This window comes from Gobius niger (assembly GCF_951799975.1).
Source record: "Gobius niger genome assembly, contig: SCAFFOLD_129, whole genome shotgun sequence".
NCBI classification, from domain to species: domain Eukaryota; kingdom Metazoa; phylum Chordata; class Actinopteri; order Gobiiformes; family Gobiidae; genus Gobius; species Gobius niger.
In genome coordinates this window covers 44,402-65,578 of record NW_027639069.1, presented here as the reverse complement: position 1 = coordinate 65,578, position 21,177 = coordinate 44,402, and the positions used below count along the sequence as shown (strand labels likewise).

At 48.8% G+C, this 21,177-nt stretch overlaps 1 protein-coding gene across 1 annotated transcript; it reads right to left on the bottom strand.

The window, feature by feature from the left end:
- Window positions 1-2,664: 2,664 nt before the first annotated feature.
- Window positions 2,665-20,004, bottom strand: LOC306982944 (uncharacterized protein; the record flags this gene model as incomplete). The annotated part of the gene is made up of 5 exons (XM_079583388.1): window positions 19,713-20,004; window positions 14,520-14,677; window positions 12,605-12,941; window positions 10,726-10,999; window positions 2,665-3,114 (listed from the first exon to the last, which is right to left on the bottom strand). Exons 2-5 carry the CDS (start codon window positions 14,674-14,676, stop codon window positions 2,665-2,667), a joined length of 1,218 nt encoding a protein of 405 aa, XP_079439514.1. The 5' UTR covers window position 14,677; window positions 19,713-20,004.
- Between the last annotated feature and the right edge of the window lie 1,173 nt (window positions 20,005-21,177).

The following is a 21,177-nucleotide window of genomic DNA, read 5'->3' as shown; positions in this document are numbered from 1 at the left end:
AAATGTGACAAAAATTCAACAAAAATGTGACAAAAATTCATCAAAAATGTGACAAAAATTCAACAAAAAATGTGACAAAAATTCAACAAAAATTCAACAAAAATTCAACAAAAATTCAACAAAAAATCAACAAAAATTCAACAAAAATTCTACAAAAATTCAACAAAAAAATGACAAAAATTCAACAAAAAGTGACAAAAAAAGACAAAAATTCAACAAAAATATGACAAAAATTCCACAAAAAAATGACAAAAATTCAACAAAAAAATGACAAAAAATCAACAAAAAGTGAGAAAAAAATCAACAAAAAAATGACAAAAATTCAACAAAAATGTGACAAAAAATCAACAAAAAAGTGACAAAAATTCAACAAAAAAATGACAAAAATTCAACAAAAATGTGACAAAATATCAACAAAAAAGTGACAAAAATTCATCAAAAAAGTGACAAAAAATCAACAAAAAAATGACAAAAATTCAACAAAAAAATGACAAAAAATCAACAAAAAAGTGACAAAAATTCAACAAAAAAGTGACAAAAATTCAACAAAAAAGTGACAAAAATTCAACAAAAATTCAACCAAAAAGTGACAAAAATTCAACAAAAATGTGACAAAAATATAAAATGGCCGCCATCAGAGTTTTTACAGATTACTCAAAAATACGTGAATGTGCCAAGGCAACACTTCAGCCATGTTTTTAATGAGGGAGTGACAGAATAACAGGATGGAAAGCTTGAAAAGGTCCATTTTGCATAATACCCCCTTTAATATTGTTGTTTTGGCTCCTTGTACAACACCATAATGCAGGAGTCGGTGAGTTTGTGTCATGAAGGCCCGATTTTCTTCATTGACCAAAACACCAAGTCCTGAAAACCTGTAACCAAAGTAAAGCACCTTTTATCTACAAATATAACCATGGGGTGTTTCGAAGGGAAATGTGAAAATATTGACCTTATTTTCCACATTTTAGAGTCCTTTTCACGTGCTTGGTCTCTGATTTATGAATACATGTTTCTTCAAAATTCTCTTGGGGCCAAAGGTTTTTAGCTGTAGCTTCACTCAAGGCCTCCAGGTCGTAGCTCCTCCCCCCAAGGCGCAAAGCATTGTGGGTCATGTGCAAGTGGAGAGTTTGAACTAGGCCCACACATTCCTGATGTCACCCAGACCTGCAGGAGCTCACTGTACTAATGGATCAAATAATGGAGTCAAAGTGTTGTTCGCCAGCAGGGGGCAGGGCGTGGTGGTGCAGGTGGAGATGATGGATCTACATGTGGAGAAGCCGGGGTTTGGACATGAATGTAAACAAATCACATCTGATCTCTCCGGTAATCAGATTACTCTGGTTATCTGATGTACCGTGTAAACACAGACGGAGCTGCAGAGGCTGAGCTGATCCAGACCTGACTCCACATTTAACAGAGTCAGTGCAGATGCAGCCTTCTCCTCCCCTCCTCTCCCCTCCTCTCTCCCCCCTCTCTCCCCTCTCCCCCCTCTCCCCCTCAGGGCTGATTCATATCTGCACACAGCAGCACTTTGGTTCTGACTGAGCTCAGCAGAAACTCGGCCGACGGGCAGAAGCCGAGCGTGATCACGGCTCCTCCCGCCTCTGATCTATAAATACACCCACTCTCCTCTTCATCCTTCACATACGTGCTCCTCTTCCTCACAGGACTTCACATGACCACACCCACACTGGTCGTTTCCATGGAGACCGCCCTCTCCGTCCGTGTTAATCACCGCTGAACTGATCGACCCATTGATCTGAGAAAACCCTCAGATCCACAACCCGGACCAGACGACTGTATTTAAAGCCCAGACTCTTACTGAGACTTTACTGAGGGTGAAAGAAAACACACGGTTACTGTTGTTAAATATCTTTAATATAGATGTGGTTCTTACAGGGAAACAGTGGAAGCAGCAGCCGAGCGTGAAGTTAAGGCCTTAGCGTTTGCTCAACCTGAGAATCGTATGACTGGGGGTCAGGGTCGGGTCAGGGTCGGGTCGGGTCAGGGTCGGGGTCGGGGTCGGGTCAGGGGGCGAGCGAGATCTACATTGCCAATAATCAGAAAGAATAAGTGACGTTTTGTGGTAAGTTTGCCCCTGATCTGAGTCTCTGGAACAGTGGGACCAGCCCTGGAGCCCCCCAGGGAACAGTGCTGTCCCCCACACTCTTCCCCCACACTCTTCCCCCACACTCTTCACCCACACTCTTCACCCACACTCTTCACCCACACTCTTCACCCACACTCTTCCCGAAGAGGAGCTCAGTTTGTCTAAATCTGTCGATGAGGCAAAGTTCTTAAATCTAAAATTAGATGAAAAAGTTTGTTCTAAAGTCTCTGATCTGAAGGAAACTCATTTATAAAGAACATTAAACAAAGTGCTTGAAAAGTAACTCTGGATCCACCAACTCAATGAATACAAACACAAAACAATAATACTTTGGAGGTACTTGGAAGTATTTTAGATTTTCAAAAATCTATCTTAATATTAACACCAAAGGAAAGTGAGTTTAACTGAGTGTGTTTTAGCTTCATTAGTGAAACAAAAGTGTCTGAATGATCTGAGTTTGTGGATCTGTGAGGTACTGCAGTATGAGTAAGTGTCGCCCCCTGCTGGAGCTGCTTCAGATGAATATATAAGACGGTGGTGAAGATGAAGCGTTACTGGTGGTGCACGCACAGCGCCACCTCCTTGTGGCGCTCCCAGTAATGGCAGTCGTCGGGGAAGCTCCAGGCGGCGGCGCTCTCTTTGTGGCGGCTGACGGCGTGCAGCAGGAGGCCGTCCCCCAGCTGTGACCTCAGCAGCTCGGTGGCGGCGGGCGGGGCCGCGCGGCGACCCGCCCCCTCCATCAGCTCCCTCACGCTCTGCTTCTCCACCGGCCGGGGCGCGCCGCTGTAGGACACCACCAGGAGGAGCTGTCGCACCGGAGGCACCTCGAACCAGCCGCCGCCGCCGCCGCCGCCGCCGCCGCCGCCGCCGCCGCTGACCAGCTGGAAGCGCTCGCCCGCCCGCCAGCTGCGATACGCGCTGGACGAGCACTTCACCGCCCGCACCGACCAGCTCACCCAGTCGAACTTCTTCAGGAGCAGCTCCAGCAGCTGCTGCGCCACCTGCAGGAGACAGCGGGGATTACACCAGTGACTCACGTGGAGACGACATTATCTAACAGTACAGATGTGTCTCCACCTGCAGGAGACAGCGGGGATTACACCTGTGACTCATTATCTAACGGTACAGATGTGTCTCCACCTGCAGGAGACAGCGGGGATTACACCTGTGACTCATCATCTAACGGTACAGATGTGTCTCCACCTGCAGGAGACAGCGGGGATTACACCTGTGACTCATTATCTAACAGTACAGATGTGACTCCACCTGCAGGAGACAGCGGGGATTACACCTGTGACTCATTATCTAACAGTACAGATGTGTCTCCACCTGCAGGAGACAGCGGGGATTACACCTGTGACTCATCATCTAACGGTACAGATGTGACTCCACCTGCAGGAGACAGCGGGGATTACACCTGTGACTCATCATCTAACAGTACAGATGTGTCTCCACCTGCAGGAGACAGCGGGGATTACACCTGTGACTCATTATCTAACAGTACAGATGTGACTCCACCTGCAGGAGACAGCGGGGATTACACCTGTGACTCATCATCTAACAGTACAGATGTGTCTCCACCTGCAGGAGACAGCGGGGATTACACCTGTGACTCATTATCTAACAGTACAGATGTGACTCCACCTGCAGGAGACAGTGGGGATTACACCTGTGACTCATTATCTAACAGTACAGATGTGACTCCACCTGCAGGAGACAGCGGGGATTACACCTGTGACTCATCATCTAACAGTACAGATGTGTCTCCACCTGCAGGAGACAGCGGGGATTACACCTGTGACTCATTATCTAACAGTACAGATGTGTCTCCACCTGCAGGAGACAGCGGGGATTACACCTGTGACTCATCATCTAACAGTACAGATGTGTCTCCACCTGCAGGAGACAGCGGGGATTACACCTGTGACTCATCATCTAACATTACAGATGTGACTCCACCTGCAGGAGACAGCGGGGATTACACCTGTGACTCATTATCTAACAGTACAGATGTGTCTCCACCTGCAGGAGACAGCAGGGATTACACCTGTGACTCATTATCTAACAGTACAGATGTGTCTCCACCTGCAGGAGACAGCGGGGATTACACCTGTGACTCATTATCTAACAGTACAGATGTGTCTCCACCTGCAGGAGACAGCGGGGATTACACCTGTGACTCATCATCTAACATTACAGATGTGTCTCCACCTGCAGGAGACAGCGGGGATTACACCTGTGACTCATCATCTAACATTACAGATGTGACTCCACCTGCAGGAGACAGCGGGGATTACACCTGTGACTCATCATCTAACAGTACAGATGTGACTCCACCTGCAGGAGACAGCGGGGATTACACCTGTGACTCATGTGGAGACGACATTATCTAACATACAGATGTGTCTCCACCTGCAGGAGACAGCGGGGATTACACCTGTGACTCATCATCTAACATTACAGATGTGACTCCACCTGCAGGAGACAGCGGGGATTACACCTGTGACTCATCATCTAACAGTACAGATGTGACTCCACCTGCAGGAGACAGCGGGGATTACACCTGTGACTCATTATCTAACAGTACAGATGTGTCTCCACCTGCAGGAGACAGCGGGGATTACACCTGTGACTCATTATCTAACTGTACAGATGTGTCTCCACCTGCAGGAGACAGCGGGGATTACACCTGTGACTCATCATCTAACAGTACAGATGTGTCTCCACCTGCAGGAGACAGCGGGGATTACACCTGTGACTCATTATCTAACAGTACAGATGTGACTCCACCTGCAGGAGACAGCGGGGATTACACCTGTGACTCATTATCTAACAGTACAGATGTGTCTCCACCTGCAGGAGACAGCGGGGATTACACCTGTGACTCATTATCTAACTGTACAGATGTGTCTCCACCTGCAGGAGACAGCGGGGATTACACCTGTGACTCATTATCTAACATTACAGATGTGTCTCCACCTGCAGGAGACAGCGGGGATTACACCTGTGACTCATCATCTAACAGTACAGATGTGTCTCCACCTGCAGGAGACAGCGGGGATTACACCTGTGACTCATCATCTAACAGTACAGATGTGTCTCCACCTGCAGGAGACAGCGGGGATTACACCTGTGACTCATCATCTAACAGTACAGATGTGTCTCCACCTGCAGGAGACAGCGGGGATTACACCTGTGACTCATCATCTAACAGTACAGATGTGTCTCCACCTGCAGGAGACAGCGGGGATTACACCTGTGACTCATTATCTAACAGTACAGATGTGACTCCACCTGCAGGAGACAGCGGGGATTACACCTGTGACTCATCATCTAACGTTACAGATGTGACTCCACCTGCAGGAGACAGCGGGGATTACACCTGTGACTCATCATCTAACAGTACAGATGTGTCTCCACCTGCAGGAGACAGCGGGGATTACACCTGCGACTCATTATCTAACAGTACAGATGTGTCTCCACCTGCAGGAGACAGCGGGGATTACACCTGTGACTCAATATCTAACAGTACAGATGTGTCTCCACCTGCAGGAGACAGCGGGGATTACACCTGCGACTCATTATCTAACAGTACAGATGTGACTCCACCTGCAGGAGACAGCGGGGATTACACCTGTGACTCATTATCTAACATTACAGATGTGTCTCCACCTGCAGGAGACAGCGGGGATTACACCTGTGACTCATTATCTAACAGTACAGATGTGTCTCCACCTGCAGGAGACAGCGGGGATTACACCTGTGACTCATTATCTAACATTACAGATGTGTCTCCACCTGCAGGAGACAGCGGGGATTACACCTGTGACTCATCATCTAACAGTACAGATGTGTCTCCACCTGCAGGAGACAGCGGGGATTACACCTGTGACTCATGTGGAGACGACATTATCTAACATACAGATGTGTCTCCACCTGCAGGAGACAGCGGGGATTACACCTGTGACTCATCATCTAACATTACAGATGTGACTCCACCTGCAGGAGACAGCGGGGATTACACCTGTGACTCATCATCTAACAGTACAGATGTGTCTCCACCTGCAGGAGACAGCGGGGATTACACCTGTGACTCATCATCTAACAGTACAGATGTGACTCCACCTGCAGGAGACAGCGGGGATTACACCTGTGACTCATCATCTAACGTTACAGATGTGTCTCCACCTGCAGGAGACAGCGGGGATTACACCTGTGACTCATCATCTAACGTTACAGATGTGTCTCCACCTGCAGGAGACAGCGGGGATTACACCTGTGACTCATCATCTAACGTTACAGATGTGTCTCCACCTGCAGGAGACAGCGGGGATTACACCTGCGACTCATTATCTAACAGTACAGATGTGTCTCCACCTGCAGGAGACAGCGGGGATTACACCTGTGACTCAATATCTAACAGTACAGATGTGTCTCCACCTGCAGGAGACAGCGGGGATTACACCTGCGACTCATTATCTAACAGTACAGATGTGACTCCACCTGCAGGAGACAGCGGGGATTACACCTGTGACTCATTATCTAACAGTACAGATGTGTCTCCACCTGCAGGAGACAGCGGGGATTACACCTGTGACTCATCATCTAACAGTACAGATGTGACTCCACCTGCAGGAGACAGCGGGGATTACACCTGTGACTCATCATCTAACAGTACAGATGTGTCTCCACCTGCAGGAGACAGCGGGGATTACACCTGTGACTCATTATCTAACAGTACAGATGTGTCTCCACCTGCAGGAGACAGCGGGGATTACACCTGTGACTCATCATCTAACGGTACAGATGTGTCTCCACCTGCAGGAGACAGCGGGGATTACACCTGTGACTCATTATCTAACGGTACAGATGTGTCTCCACCTGCAGGAGACAGCGGGGATTACACCTGTGACTCATTATCTAACAGTACAGATGTGTCTCCACCTGCAGGAGACAGCGGGGATTACACCTGTGACTCATCATCTAACGGTACAGATGTGTCTCCACCTGCAGGAGACAGCGGGGATTACACCTGTGACTCATTATCTAACAGTACAGATGTGACTCCACCTGCAGGAGACAGCGGGGATTACACCTGTGACTCATTATCTAACAGTACAGATGTGTCTCCACCTGCAGGAGACAGCGGGGATTACACCTGTGACTCATCATCTAACAGTACAGATGTGACTCCACCTGCAGGAGACAGCGGGGATTACACCTGTGACTCATCATCTAACAGTACAGATGTGTCTCCACCTGCAGGAGACAGCGGGGATTACACCTGTGACTCATCATCTAACAGTACAGATGTGTCTCCACCTGCAGGAGACAGCGGGGATTACACCTGTGACTCATTATCTAACAGTACAGATGTGTCTCCACCTGCAGGAGACAGCGGGGATTACACCTGTGACTCATTATCTAACAGTACAGATGTGTCTCCACCTGCAGGAGACAGCGGGGATTACACCTGTGACTCATCATCTAACAGTACAGATGTGTCTCCACCTGCAGGAGACAGCGGGGATTACACCTGTGACTCATTATCTAACATTACAGATGTGTCTCCACCTGCAGGCCACAGCGGGGATTACACCTGTGACTCATGTGGAGACGACATTATCTAACATACAGATGTGTCTCCACCTGCAGGAGACAGCGGGGATTACACCTGTGACTCATCATCTAACATTACAGATGTGACTCCACCTGCAGGAGACAGCGGGGATTACACCTGTGACTCATCATCTAACAGTACAGATGTGTCTCCACCTGCAGGAGACAGCGGGGATTACACCTGTGACTCATCATCTAACAGTACAGATGTGACTCCACCTGCAGGAGACAGCGGGGATTACACCTGTGACTCATCATCTAACAGTACAGATGTGTCTCCACCTGCAGGAGACAGCGGGGATTACACCTGTGACTCATTATCTAACAGTACAGATGTGACTCCACCTGCAGGAGACAGCGGGGATTACACCTGTGACTCATTATCTAACAGTACAGATGTGTCTCCACCTGCAGGAGACAGCGGGGATTACACCTGTGACTCATGTGGAGACACATCATTATCTAACAGTACAGATGTGACTCCACCTGCAGGAGACAGTGGGGATTACACCTGCGACTCATCATCTGACATTACAGATGTGACTCCACCTGCAGGAGACAGCGGGGATTACACCTGTGACTCATCATCTAACAGTACAGATGTGACTCCACCTGCAGGAGACAGCGGGGATTACACCTGTGACTCATTATCTAACAGTACAGATGTGTCTCCACCTGCAGGAGACAGCGGGGATTACACCTGTGACTCATTATCTAACAGTACAGATGTGACTCCACCTGCAGGAGACAGCGGGGATTACACCTGTGACTCAATATCTAACATTACAGATGTGACTCCACCTGCAGGAGACAGCGGGGATTACACCTGTGACTCATTATCTAACATTACAGATGTGACTCCACCTGCAGGAGACAGCGGGGATTACACCTGTGACTCATTATCTAACATTACAGATGTGACTCCACCTGCAGGCCACAGCGGGGATTACACCTGTGACTCATGTGGAGACATATCATTATCTAACGTAGGAAGCGCTCGCTGTAAGGTCAGGGGTCAGAGTTCAGAGGTCAGGGGTGAGTCTGTACCTGCTGCAGTTCTGTGGCAGGCATATCGGGGACAGGAAGAGAATTGGAGACAGGAAGTGAATCGGAGCTAGCGAACGCTGGAGAATCGGGGCTACGGTGTTTAGCGCATGCGCAGGCCTCGCATGTTTACGCAGCTCTTTGATACTTTATTGATCTCACAGATGGAGAAAGTGTTAATTAGGCAATTTGTAAATTATGTCGGCGATATTTATGTAAAATACATTGAAATAAATAATTGTAATGATGATGATAGAAATGATAATAACGATTATGAAAGATTTGACAAAGCAACAGAACAACAAGTTGTAAATTGTGTATATTTATAGAAAATACAAATAAACAAAATAATGATGATGTTGATGATGATATAAATGATATTAATTATAAACGATCAGATTTAACTAAACAACAACACAACAATTGGCTATTTACAAAATGTACAATCTATGATAATATTTATAGGCCTATATATTTACACACAAGGCAGCAAATACAAGATTTAAATAGGTTATTTCCTCATAAAGCCATTCTTTTCAGCGAAAAAACGCTAAAGAAAACATCCTTGTGGGTAGTTTGCATCTATATGACTGGAATAAGCGGAAAAACAATTAAAATCATCATAAAAATCATAAAAATATTAATACATTTTTAAGCCGGTCGAACTTCGCGCCTGTAAGACGCATGCGCAGAAGTACTAAATATATTGTGCTGAGTTAAAACAAACTTCTTTCAAAACAGTACTTTTGATTTTTATTAAAATTATGTTATACAAAGCATTATGTCTGTGTCAAGCTATTTTTTTTATTCGACTCCAACATATTAATCACTGTCTTCTAACTGTCCCCGATACGCTGCCACAACTGTTTTCTAACTGTCGTAAACATAAATTGGCCATGCGAAGCTTGCGCATGCGCTAAACCCCTGTGTCCAATTCTTTTCCTGTCCCCGATATGCCTGACACAAGCTCCTCGCCCTCGCTCTCCCGTAGGAAGCGCTCGCTGTAGGGTCAGGGGTTAGAGGTCAGGGGTTAGAGGTTAGAGGTCAGAGGTCAGGGGTGAGTCTGTACCTGCTGCAGCTCCTCCCCCTCGCTCTCCTGTAGGAAGCGCTCGCTGTAAGGTCAGGGGTTAGAGGTCAGGGGTCAGGGGTGAGTCTGTACCTGCTGCAGCTCCTCGCCCTCGCTCTCCCGTAGGAAGCGCTCGCTGTAGGGTCAGGGGTCAGGGGTCAGAGGTCAGGGGTCAGAGGTCAGAGGTCAGGGGTGAGTCTGTACCTGCTGCAGCTCCTCGCCCTCGCTCTCCCGTAGGAAGCGCTCGCTGTAAGGTTAGAGGTCAGAGGTCAGGGGTCAGAGGTGAGTCTGTACCTGCTGCAGCTCCTCCCCCTCGCTCTCCTGTAGGAAGCGCTCGCTGTAAGGTCAGGGGTTAGAGGTCAGGGGTCAGGGGTGAGTCTGTACCTGCTGCAGCTCCTCGCCGTCGCTCTCCCGTAAGAAGCACTCGCTGTAAGGTTAGAGGTCAGGGGTCAGGGGTTAGAGGTCAGGGGTCAGGGGTGAGTCTGTACCTGCTGCAGCTCCTCGCCCTCGCTCTCCTGTAGGAAGCGCTCGCTGTAAGGTCAGGGGTTAGAGGTCAGGGGTCAGGGGTGAGTCTGTACCTGCTGCAGCTCCTCGCCGTCGCTCTCCTGTAGGAAGCGCTCGCTGTAAGGTCAGGGGTTAGAGGTCAGGGGTCAGGGGTGAGTCTGTACCTGCTGCAGCTCCTCGCCGTCGCTCTCCCGTAAGAAGCACTCGCTGTAAGGTTAGAGGTCAGGGGTCAGGGGTTAGAGGTCAGGGGTCAGGGGTGAGTCTGTACCTGCTGCAGCTCCTCGCCCTCGCTCTCCCGTAGGAAGCGCTCGCTGTAGGGTCAGGGGTCAGGGGTCAGAGGTCAGGGGTCAGAGGTCAGAGGTCAGGGGTGAGTCTGTACCTGCTGCAGCTCCTCGCCCTCGCTCTCCCGAAGGAAGCGCTCGCTGTCGTCGCGCGCCTGCTCGGGGAACGCCGCGACGCACGAGGCGATGGTGTCCTTCATCTTGGACTCCGCCTCCTCCATCTTGGCGCTCCACTCGCGGATAAGCTCCTCCTCCTCCTGCGGGCCGCGGGTCAGAGCGGCGTGGCCGAGCAGCGCGATGAGGCCCAGGCAGAACAGCTCCTTCATCCTCACGCAGAAGTCCTCCAGCTGCCGCCGGCTACGCGCCAGGTACCTGCGGACACACGCCGCCATCAGACCGGACATACACCGCCATCAGATAAACGCCGCCATCAGGACAAACGCCGCCATCAGACCAGGCAAACGCCGCCGTCAGACCAACGCCGCCATCAGGACAAACGCCGCCATCAGGACAAACGCCGCCATCAGACCACGCAAACGCCGCCATCAGAGCGGGAAAACGCCGCCATCAGACCAGGCAAACACCGCCATTAGGACAAACGCCGCCATCAGGACAAATGCCTTTTGTCCTTTCTTTGTCAGTTTTTTGTGACATTTTTGACACTTTTTCATTATTTTTTCGACAATTTTTTGTAAAATTTTTGTAAGTTTTCGTCATTTTTTTTGTCCATTTTTTGTCACATTTTTGTCATTTTTTTCGTAATTATTTGTCATTTTTTCGTCACTTTTTTGTCCATTTTTTCGTCACATTTTGTCATTTTTTTTGGTCATTTTTTCCCATCAGGCAAGACAAACGCCGCCATCAGGCAAGTCATTTTTGGTCATTTTTGTCATTTTTTTGTCCAATTTTCGTAAATTTTTTGTCAGTTTTTAATAATTTTTTCATCATTTTCTTGTCATTTTTTGCAATTTTTTTGTCCTTTCTTTGTCAATTTTTTGTGACATTTTTGACACTTTTTCCTTATTTTTTCGACAATTTTTTGTACGTTTTTTGTTATTTTTTCGTCAAATTTTCGTTAATTTTTTGAAAGTTTTTCGTCACTTTTTCGTCAATTTTTTTTGTCAATTTTTTGTCACATTTTGTCATTTTTTTTGGTCATTTTTTCCCATCAGGCAAGACAAACGCCGCCATCAGGGAAGTCATTTTTTGTCATTTTTTTGTCCAATTTTCGTAAATTTTTTGTCAGTTTTTAATAATTTTTTCATCCATTTTTTGTCCTTTTTTGTCACATTTTTTGTATTTGTTTTGTCAAATAGTACATTTTTTGTCACTTTTTGTCACATGTTCATTTTTCATCATTTTCTTGTCATTTTTTGCAATTTTTTTGTCAAATTTCTGTCATTTTAAAAAAAAATGTTTGTCACATTTTGTCATTTTTTCCCTTCAGGCAAGACAGACGCCGCCATCAGGGAAGTCATTTTTTGTATCATCATTTTCTTGTCATTTTTTGTATTTTTTTTGTCAAATAGTAAACTTTATGTCACTTTTTGTCACATGTTTATTTTTCACTTTTTCATTATTTTTTAGACATTTTTTTGTAATTTTTTTGTAATTTTTTCGTCAAATTTTCGTAATTTTTCGTCATTTTTTGTCATTTTTTTCCCATCAGGCTAGACAAACGCCGCCATCAGAAAAAAAAAAGACAAAAATGTGACAAAAAAAATGGACAAAAAATGATGAAAAAAAGGATGAAAAAGGACAAAAAAATGACAAAAAACGACAAAAAAGGACAAAAAAAGATGAAAAAGTGGCAAAAACATGATGAAAAAATGATGAACATGTGACAAAAAGTGACAAAAAATGTTTCAAGACAAACGCCGCCATCAGACCGGGGGCTTCACAGACTGTCAGGGTTTGCTCCATTTCGATCCCAAACCTCCACACTGACCTGAAAGCGGTGGAGCCAGATGTTCTCACCTGTCCACCACGTCCAGCACCGACTCCCCGAACAGGCTGGTGCCCATGAGCGAGCTGTGGAGCACGTGCAGGTTCTTGTCTCCTCCGCTGCGGGAGAAGTGCTCGAGGAACAGCCGGGTCTTCACGTCCCTGAACTGCGGCTTGGCCTCCAGGATGTCCATGTACTTCCTGAACTGGCTGCGGATGTTCTCCTCCACAGAGAAGTAGTGCGAGTCCAGCCGGGCCTTCTGCAGCTCGGCGTCGATGTCCTGCAGCTGCGACGACAGGACGTCCAGACGCTTCCGCACCGTCACGAACTGCTCCTTCACGAAGAACACCTCCTTGCTCTGGACGTTGTCTGAGGCGGAAAGAGAGCGGACGTTCGGCTTTACCCAAATCCTGTAGGCCAGTAGAGTAGGCCTCATTTGAAAGCTAAGATCTACAAAACTCATCTAAATGGATCCTGTTCGTCACGTCATCAGATTTTTTTTCCATCATTTTTTGGGGTTTTCAACAAATTTTTATAACTTTTTGGTAATTTTTTTGTCACTTTTTGTCACATGTTCATCATTTTCTTGTCATTTTTTTAATCCTCTGTCAATTTTTTGTGACATTTTTGCCATTTTTTCATAATTTTTTGATCAATTTTTTTTTACGTTTTTCGTAATATTTTCGTAATTTTTGTGTAATTTTTTTTGTAATTTTTTTTGTAATTTTTTTTGTAATTTTTTTTGTAACATTTTTTGTCAAATTTTTTGTCCTTTTTTTCCCCTTTTTTTGTCACGTTTTTTCATTTTTTTTCATTTTTTCGTCATTTTTTTTGTCGTTTTTTGTCTTTTTTTTTGTCATGTTTTTGTCATTTTTTGTCATTTTTTGTCCTGTCTTTGTCAATTTTTTGTGACATTTTTGCCATTTTTTCATAATTTTTTGATCAATTTTTTTATTACGTTTTTCGTAATATTTTTGTAATTTTTTTGTAAATTTTTTTGTCACATTTTTTTGTCAAATTTGTTGTCGTTTTTTGTCATTTTTTGTCATTTTTTGTCCTGTCTTTGTCAATTTTTTGTGACATTTTTGCCATTTTTTCATAATTTTTTCGTCAATTATTTTTTACGTTTTTCATAATATTTTTTCCATTTTTTTCATTTTTTTTCGTTTTTTTTTGTCATTTTCTCTTTTTTTTACATTTTTGCCACTTTTTCATCATTTTTTGTCATTTTTTTGTAAAATTGTTGTAAATTTTTTGTCCGTTTTTTGTCCGCTTTGTGACCATGTCTGAGAAAGGCGTTTTGTAAATAAAGATCTTCTTCTTCTTCGTTTTTGTAATTTTTTGTCAATTTTTTGTCAAATTTTTGTCAATTTTTTGTCACATTTTTTGGTCCTTTTTTTCGTCATTTTTTTGTCCGTTTTTTGTCTAAGTTTTCTCTCTTTTTTGTCACATTTCCATCATTGTTTTCGTCTCAGTTTTGTTGCTATTTTCTCACCTTTTTTCCAGAAGCTTTTGGATTGGGGTAAAGCCAAAATGGAGAAAATGTGCTCGGTTCAGGTGGGAGTTAAGGGGTTCAAGCGATCTCACTCTAAGCCCCTCCCACCTCCCTCCCTTCTATTATTCATAAAACGCCCTATAAGAATTGGAATTTTTGGGAAAGTTACAGTAAAAAGCACGTGTGCCAAACAAGAGCCCTGAGGAACCCCTGAGGAACCCCTGAGGAACCCCTGAGGAGCCCCTGAGGAACCCCTGAGGACCCCCTGAGGAACCCCTGAGGAACCCCTGAGGAACCCCTGAGGACCCCCTGAGGAGCCCCTGAGGAACCCCTGAGGAGCCCCTGAGGAGCCCCTGAGGAGCCCCTGAGGACCCACAGACTGGTCCGAGGGCCACGTCTTTGCCGGTGGGTTGCCTTTAGCCCCGGGGCCTCGCGTGTCCCGCCCCTCTCACCCAGAGCGAGGCGCAGCAGCGGCGCCGCGGCCTCACACAGCGGCAGCAGCTCCCCCACGGCGCTGGCCAGGACCTCCGCCCCGCGCTCCAGCGTGTCCATCAGAGCCTCGATCGCCTCCTTCTTCTGCGCCACCAGCCGCTCCAGCGACGCACTCATCCTGCCACCAGAGGGAGCTGTTAGAACCGACACCAGAGGGAGCTGTTAGTGTCTGTGTCTGCCACCAGAGGGAGCTGTTAGTGTGTGTGTGTCTGCCACCAGAGGGAGCTGTTAGTGTGTGTGTCTGCCACCAGAGGGAGCTGTTAGTGTCTGTGTCTGCCACCAGAGGGAGCTGTTAGTATCTGCCACCAGAGGGAGCTGTTAGTGTGTGTGTCTGTGTCTGCCACCAGAGGGAGCTGTTAGTGTCTGCCACCAGAGGGAGCTGTTAGAACCGACACCAGAGGGAGCTGTTAGTGTCTGCCACCAGAGGGAGCTGTTAGAACCGACACCAGAGGGAGCTGTTAGTGTCTGCCACCAGAGGGAGCTGTTAGTATCTGCCACCAGAGGGAGCTGTTAGTATCTGCCACCAGAGGGAGCTGTTAGTGTCTGCCACCAGAGGGAGCTGTTAGTGTGTGTGTCTGCCACCAGAGGGAGCTGTTAGTATCTGCCACCAGAGGGAGCTGTTAGTATCTGCCACCAGAGGGAGCTGTTAGTGTGTGTGTCTGTGTCTGCCACCAGAGGGAGCTGTTAGAACCGACACCAGAGGGAGCTGTTAGTGTCTGCCACCAGAGGGAGCTGTTAGAACCGACACCAGAGGGAGCTGTTAGTGTCTGCCACCAGAGGGAGCTGTTAGTATCTGCCACCAGAGGGAGCTGTTAGTATCTGCCACCAGAGGGAGCTGTTAGTGTCTGCCACCAGAGGGAGCTGTTAGTGTGTGTGTCTGCCACCAGAGGGAGCTGTTAGTATCTGCCACCAGAGGGAGCTGTTAGAACCGACACCAGGGGGCGCAATCTACACTATTTTCCTTTTTCCACACATTTTTCACCCCCTTTCCCCCATTAAAAAAAAAAAATCCACCTCTTTTCCCAATTTTCCCCATTATTTCCCTTCATTTCATGTTTTCTTCACATTCCTGGACGCTTTGCAAACGCTCGTTGTGGTAAAGTTTATATCTTTAGATCTTTAGAGTCTCGTATCTCCAGATTTCCGTCCTGTCCGTCCGGTTTCACAGACTCACAGAAACACTTGCTCTGAGTCTGAGGCCAAAGACAAAGGCTGGAGTTTTGTTCCAGCTCAGTCACTGAAGATCAAACGTTGTGAGCGATGAAAGAGTTCTTCCACACAAAGAGCTCGGGAGGAAAAGTACAAATACGGTGAAACAAAAGTCAAACGGTTCTTTTGTCTCTGATGGATTTACTCAGACTGAGAGAACGAAAAAGCACTGGACAGAATTCTACTTTAGTGTAAAAGTAGTGACTTGAATTGTGCAACAACAGAATAAAGTGTTTCTTTTATTCCCGCTCATTTCCATGGAGATCTCACCATAGAGTTCAGGAGTGTGATGTCATGTCGCTAAGCATTATGGGATTAGCAGCAATTTAGTTTAGTTTAGCTTCTATGGCAGGGGTCACCAACCTTTTTTCAGCTGAGGGCGACTTTAAGAGCATTAAGTTGTCCGAGGGCGACCAGTTAAAAACAAATCCTATAGACTTAAACGTTCACTGTTCACTTATAGGATATTGACCCCATATTATATTTTAAACTCATACTGAGACACAAAAACAGAAATAACTGTAATTTTAAGAATCAGATTCAAGAAACTGATCTCTTTTACACCTCAGAAAAAGTCCCAAGGGCTACTGGACATGCCCCAAAGGGCCCCTTGGTGCCCGCGGGCCCCACGTTGGTGACCCCTGTTCTATGGATTATGAAAGTGACCGTGATGTCGCCCGGCATGGCGCAGCCAGGGCCCCAACCTGGAGCCAGACCTGGAGTTGGGGCCCGAACGCGAGCGTCTGGAGGCCGGGCCTCTGCCCACGGGCGGAGCCTGAGCTTGTGCGGGAGGTTGTGCTGGGGGGGAGGAGCCTGAGCCTGTGCTGAGGGGAGGAGCCTGAGCTTGTGCTGAGGAGCCTGAGCTTGTGCGGGAGGTTGTGCTGGGGGGGAGGAGCCTGAGCTTGTGCTGGGGGGAGGAGCCTGAGCCTGTGCTGAGGGGAGGAGCCTGAGCTTGTGCGGAAGGTTGTGCTGGGGGGGAGGAACCTGAGCTTGTGCTGGGGGGAGGAGCCTGAGCTTGTGCTGGGGGGGAGGAGCCTGAGCCTGTGCTGAGGGGAGGAGCCTGAGCTTGTGCGGAAGGTTGTGCTGGGGGGGAGGAGCCTGAGCCTGTGCTGAGGGGAGGAGCCTGAGCTTGTGCGGGAGGTTGTACTGGGGGGGAGGAGCCTGAGCTTGTGCGGGAGGTTGTACTGGGGGGGAGGAGCCTGAGCTTGTGCGGAAGGTTGTGCTGGGGGGGAGGAGCCTGAGCCTGTGCTGAGGGGAGGAGCCTGAGCTTGTGCGGGAGGTTGTACTGGGGGGGAGGAGTCTGAGCTTGTGCGGGAGGTTGTGCTGGGGGAGGAGCCTGAGCTTGTGCTGGGGGGCGGAGCCTGAGCTTGTGCGGGAGGTTGTGCTGGGGGGGGGGACCCTGAGCTTGTGCGGGAGGTTGTGCTGGGGGGGAGGAGCCTGAGCTCGTGCCGGAGGTTGAGAGATACCGGCTAGATATAGTCGGGCTCACCTCCACGCACAGCTTGGGTTCCGGATCCCAACTCCTGGAGAGAGGCTGGACTCTCCATGTTTCTGGAGTTGCCCGCGGGGAGAGGCGGCGGGCTGGGGTGGGTTTGCTCATATCCCCCCAGCTCAGCCGTCACGTGTTGGAGTTCACCCCGGTGGACGAGAGGGTCGCGTCCCCCGGTTTGGGAGCCTCAGAGTCTCATCTCTGCTGTTTGCGGACGATGTTGTTCTGTTGGACCTTCAGCTGCTCTGGTTTGCAGCCGAGTGTGTAGCGGCCGGGATGAGGATCAGCACCTCCACATCCGAGGCCATGGTTCTCCTTCCCCTCTACAGGTCGGTGGGGAGTCCTTACCTCAAGTGGAGGAGTTCAAGTATCTCGGGGTCTTGTTCTCAGTGAGGGACGGATGGAGCGTGAGATGGACAGACGGATCGGTGCGGCGTCAGCAGTGATGCGGTCGCTGTATCGTCTGTCGTGGTGAAGAGGGAGCTGAGTCGGGGCAAAGCTCTCGATTTACCGATCGATCTACGTTCCCGCCCTCACCTATGGTCATGAGATCCTCACCTATGGTCATGTGATCCTCACCTATGGTCATGAGATTTGGGTCATGACCGAAAGGACGAGATCGCGGATACAAGCGGCCGAAATGAGTTTCCTTCGCAGAGTGGCCGGGGGTGAGGAGCTCAGTTACCCGGGAGGAGCTCGGAGTAGACATGTAGAGGAGGAGGTGTGTGTGGACCGGGAAGTTTGGGCATCTCTGCTGAGACGCTGCCCCCGCGACCCGGCCCCGGATAAAGCGGAAGAAAATGGATGGAGATTAAACATTTATGTGAAGATCAGGGGTTTGTTTTGTTTCCAGGTGAAAGTATTATGTTAAACAGACATTAAGACACGGATCTAAGATACTAAACCAGCTCTGACCCTGGACTAAACCAGCTCTGACCCTGGACTAAACCAGCTCTGACCCTGGACTAAACCAGCTCTGACCCTGGATTAAACCAGCTCTGACTCTGGACTAAACCAGCTCTGACTCTGGACTAAACCAGCTCTGACTCTGGACTAAACCAGCTCTGACCCTGGACTAAACCAGCTCTGACCCTGGACTAAACCAGCTCTGACTCTGGACTAAACCAGCTCTGACCCTGGACTAAACCAGCTCTGACCCTGGACTAAACCAGCTCTGACCCTGGACTAAACCAGCTCTGACCCTGGACTAAACCAGCTCTGACTCTGGACTAAACCAGCTCTGACCCTGGACTAAACCAGCTCTGACTCTGGACTAAACCAGCTCTGACCTGGACTAAACCAGCTCTGACTCTGGACTAAACCAGCTCTGACTCTGGACTAAACCAGCTCTGACCCTGGACTAAACCAGCTCTGACTCTGGACTAAACCAGCTCTGACCCTGGACTAAACCAGCTCTGACTCTGGACTAAACCAGCTCTGACCCTGGACTAAACCAGCTCTGACTCTGGACTAAACCAGCTCTGACCCTGGACTAAACCAGCTCTGACTCTGGACTAAACCAGCTCTGACTCTGGACTAAACCAGCTCTGACTCTGGACTAAACCAGCTCTGACCCTGGACTAAACCAGCTCTGACTCTGGACTAAACCAGCTCTGACCCTGGACTAAACCAGCTCTGACTCTGGACTAAACCAGCTCTGACCCTGGACTAAACCAGCTCTGACTCTGGACTAAACCAGCTCTGACCCTGGACTAAACCAGCTCTGACTCTGGACTAAACCAGCTCTGACCCTGGACTAAACCAGCTCTGACTCTGGACTAAACCAGCTCTGACTCTGGACTAAACCAGCTCTGACTCTGGACTAAACCAGCTCTGACTCTGGACTAAACCAGCTCTGACCCTGGACTAAACCAGCTCTGACTCTGGACTAAACCAGCTCTGACCCTGGACTAAACCAGCTCTGACCCTGGACTAAACCAGCTCTGACCCTGGACTAAACCAGCTCTGACCCTGGACTAAACCAGCTCTGACCCTGGACTAAACCAGCTCTGACCCTGGACTAAACCACGCTTGACTCCGGGTGAAAAGGCGCGGTCACGACTCTCCTCCGCCGCGTCACTGTTTCTGTCTTCTCTGTGGCGCGCGGAATGACGCACTGACTTCAAACACGTCCCCGAACCCTCCCCGTTCCGCGCGGACCTGAACGCGTCCCTCTCTGGGGTTTATTTAAGAGTGACAGCGGCGACAGCCCGGAGGATCCGCCGCGCGCCGTTTGGACGCGGCGCGCGGAGACGGGGCGGTGATCTTTGCGCAGCGCCGCGTGTCGATTCATTATTTAATATTTACCCAAAGCGAGGCTCCAACTGCACTGCGCCTCTTCACCCCCCCCGACCCCCCCGACCCCCCCCCCCCCCCCCCCTCCTCCCCGACACCCACTGCGTAAACACCCGAGAGACAGAGGCGCGGAATATGGGAAGCGTTTTTTTTTTTTTACCTGAATCAGCGGCAGACGCGGTGTTTTACGCTCGGGCGGCTCCTGGTTCTCCGCGGGGGCGCACGGACCTGGGGATGTGCGGACGCCGAGGGAGAGGCGCGATGTGCGGGTGAGGGAGGGGGGGTGGAGGGGGGGGGGGCTGGGAGAGAGATGCGCGCGCGGTGGGTACGGACGCACGGACAGAGCGCGCACACGTTGAAGGAGATCTGCGGCGCGTCGAGCGTCTCTGCGCGTCTTTTCGCGTCATTTCTTTCCCATTTTACGCACTCCCTTTAGCCCTGGCTGTCAAAGAGTTTACGACGCAACGCCTCATTTGAAAGCTAAGAACAACTTCTCGTTTTCATGGCTTGTCGTTGCGCAGGTCTTAGCTTTCAAATGAGGCGTCACTCTGACCGATGGGATCCGTTTAAAAAAAACAAACTGGAGAAGTCAGGTCTGATCGCGCACGCGGGGGGGTCTGCAGCAGTGGCAGACACGCGCGCGGACGGACGGACAGAGCGCGCGCACATCCAGTCCCCGTTTCTGCGCAACGAGAAGAAGCGACGCGTCCAAAAAGGAACCGGATTATTGTTCCGGTGTGATGTTTTTGCGCAGGATTCCCGGAGCCGCTGTGAGGTAAGAGCCGCTCGTTTGTCTTCTTTAATTTAGGATGTTCTGAGTCTGAGCTGCATCTGTGACGCAGCCCCGCGCGCGCAGACACTCTGTGAAGAACGCACGAGCTCTGGTTCTGTTTAATAATGTTTTTTATTTGAATAGCGACAGGAAAATGATCAAATAAAACCAGAGGGACGCGTCCAAACACTGAGGGGAAAGAGTGCAATGACTGAAAAAGAATCAATAATATTTGACTCTAATGTGAGTGAATCTAAACATCTGCCAGCGGAAAGAGTGAAGATAAAGAGAGAAGAAGAAACGCTAAATCTATTTAAGGTCAAATAGATTTTTTTCTGTCTTTGTTTCATGCGCAGAAATAGCTTCTCCATGGGCGGGTAAATCAGAGTCCACGGGCACGCGCGGTGAGGCCTCGTGCGCGTGCAGCAGCTGATTGATCGATGAGGAGGAGGAGGAGGCACGCGCGTTATCTCCAGTTTTCCCACGCGCGCGCTCTGCCGGGCGGACCTGTTCCGCGGCTCCGGGGCATCCGGGCCTTTCCACCGCGGATTAACCCCGGCCCTGCGGTTTAGTCACGGGTGGAGCTCAGAGGAGGGGGGGGGGGGGGGGGGGATGTTCACCTTTTTAACCCGTTAACTCCCGCCTGAACCGAGCACATTTTGTCCAGTTTGGCTTTACCCCAATCCAATAGCTTCTGGGAAAAAGGTGTGGAAATAGCGACAAAACTGGGACGAAAACAGTGATAGATAAAGTGGCAAAAATGACAAAAAATGTGACAAATTGTGATACAAATTTGACAAAACAATGACCAAAATGCAACAAAAAAATGACAAAAATGTGATTTAAAAAAATG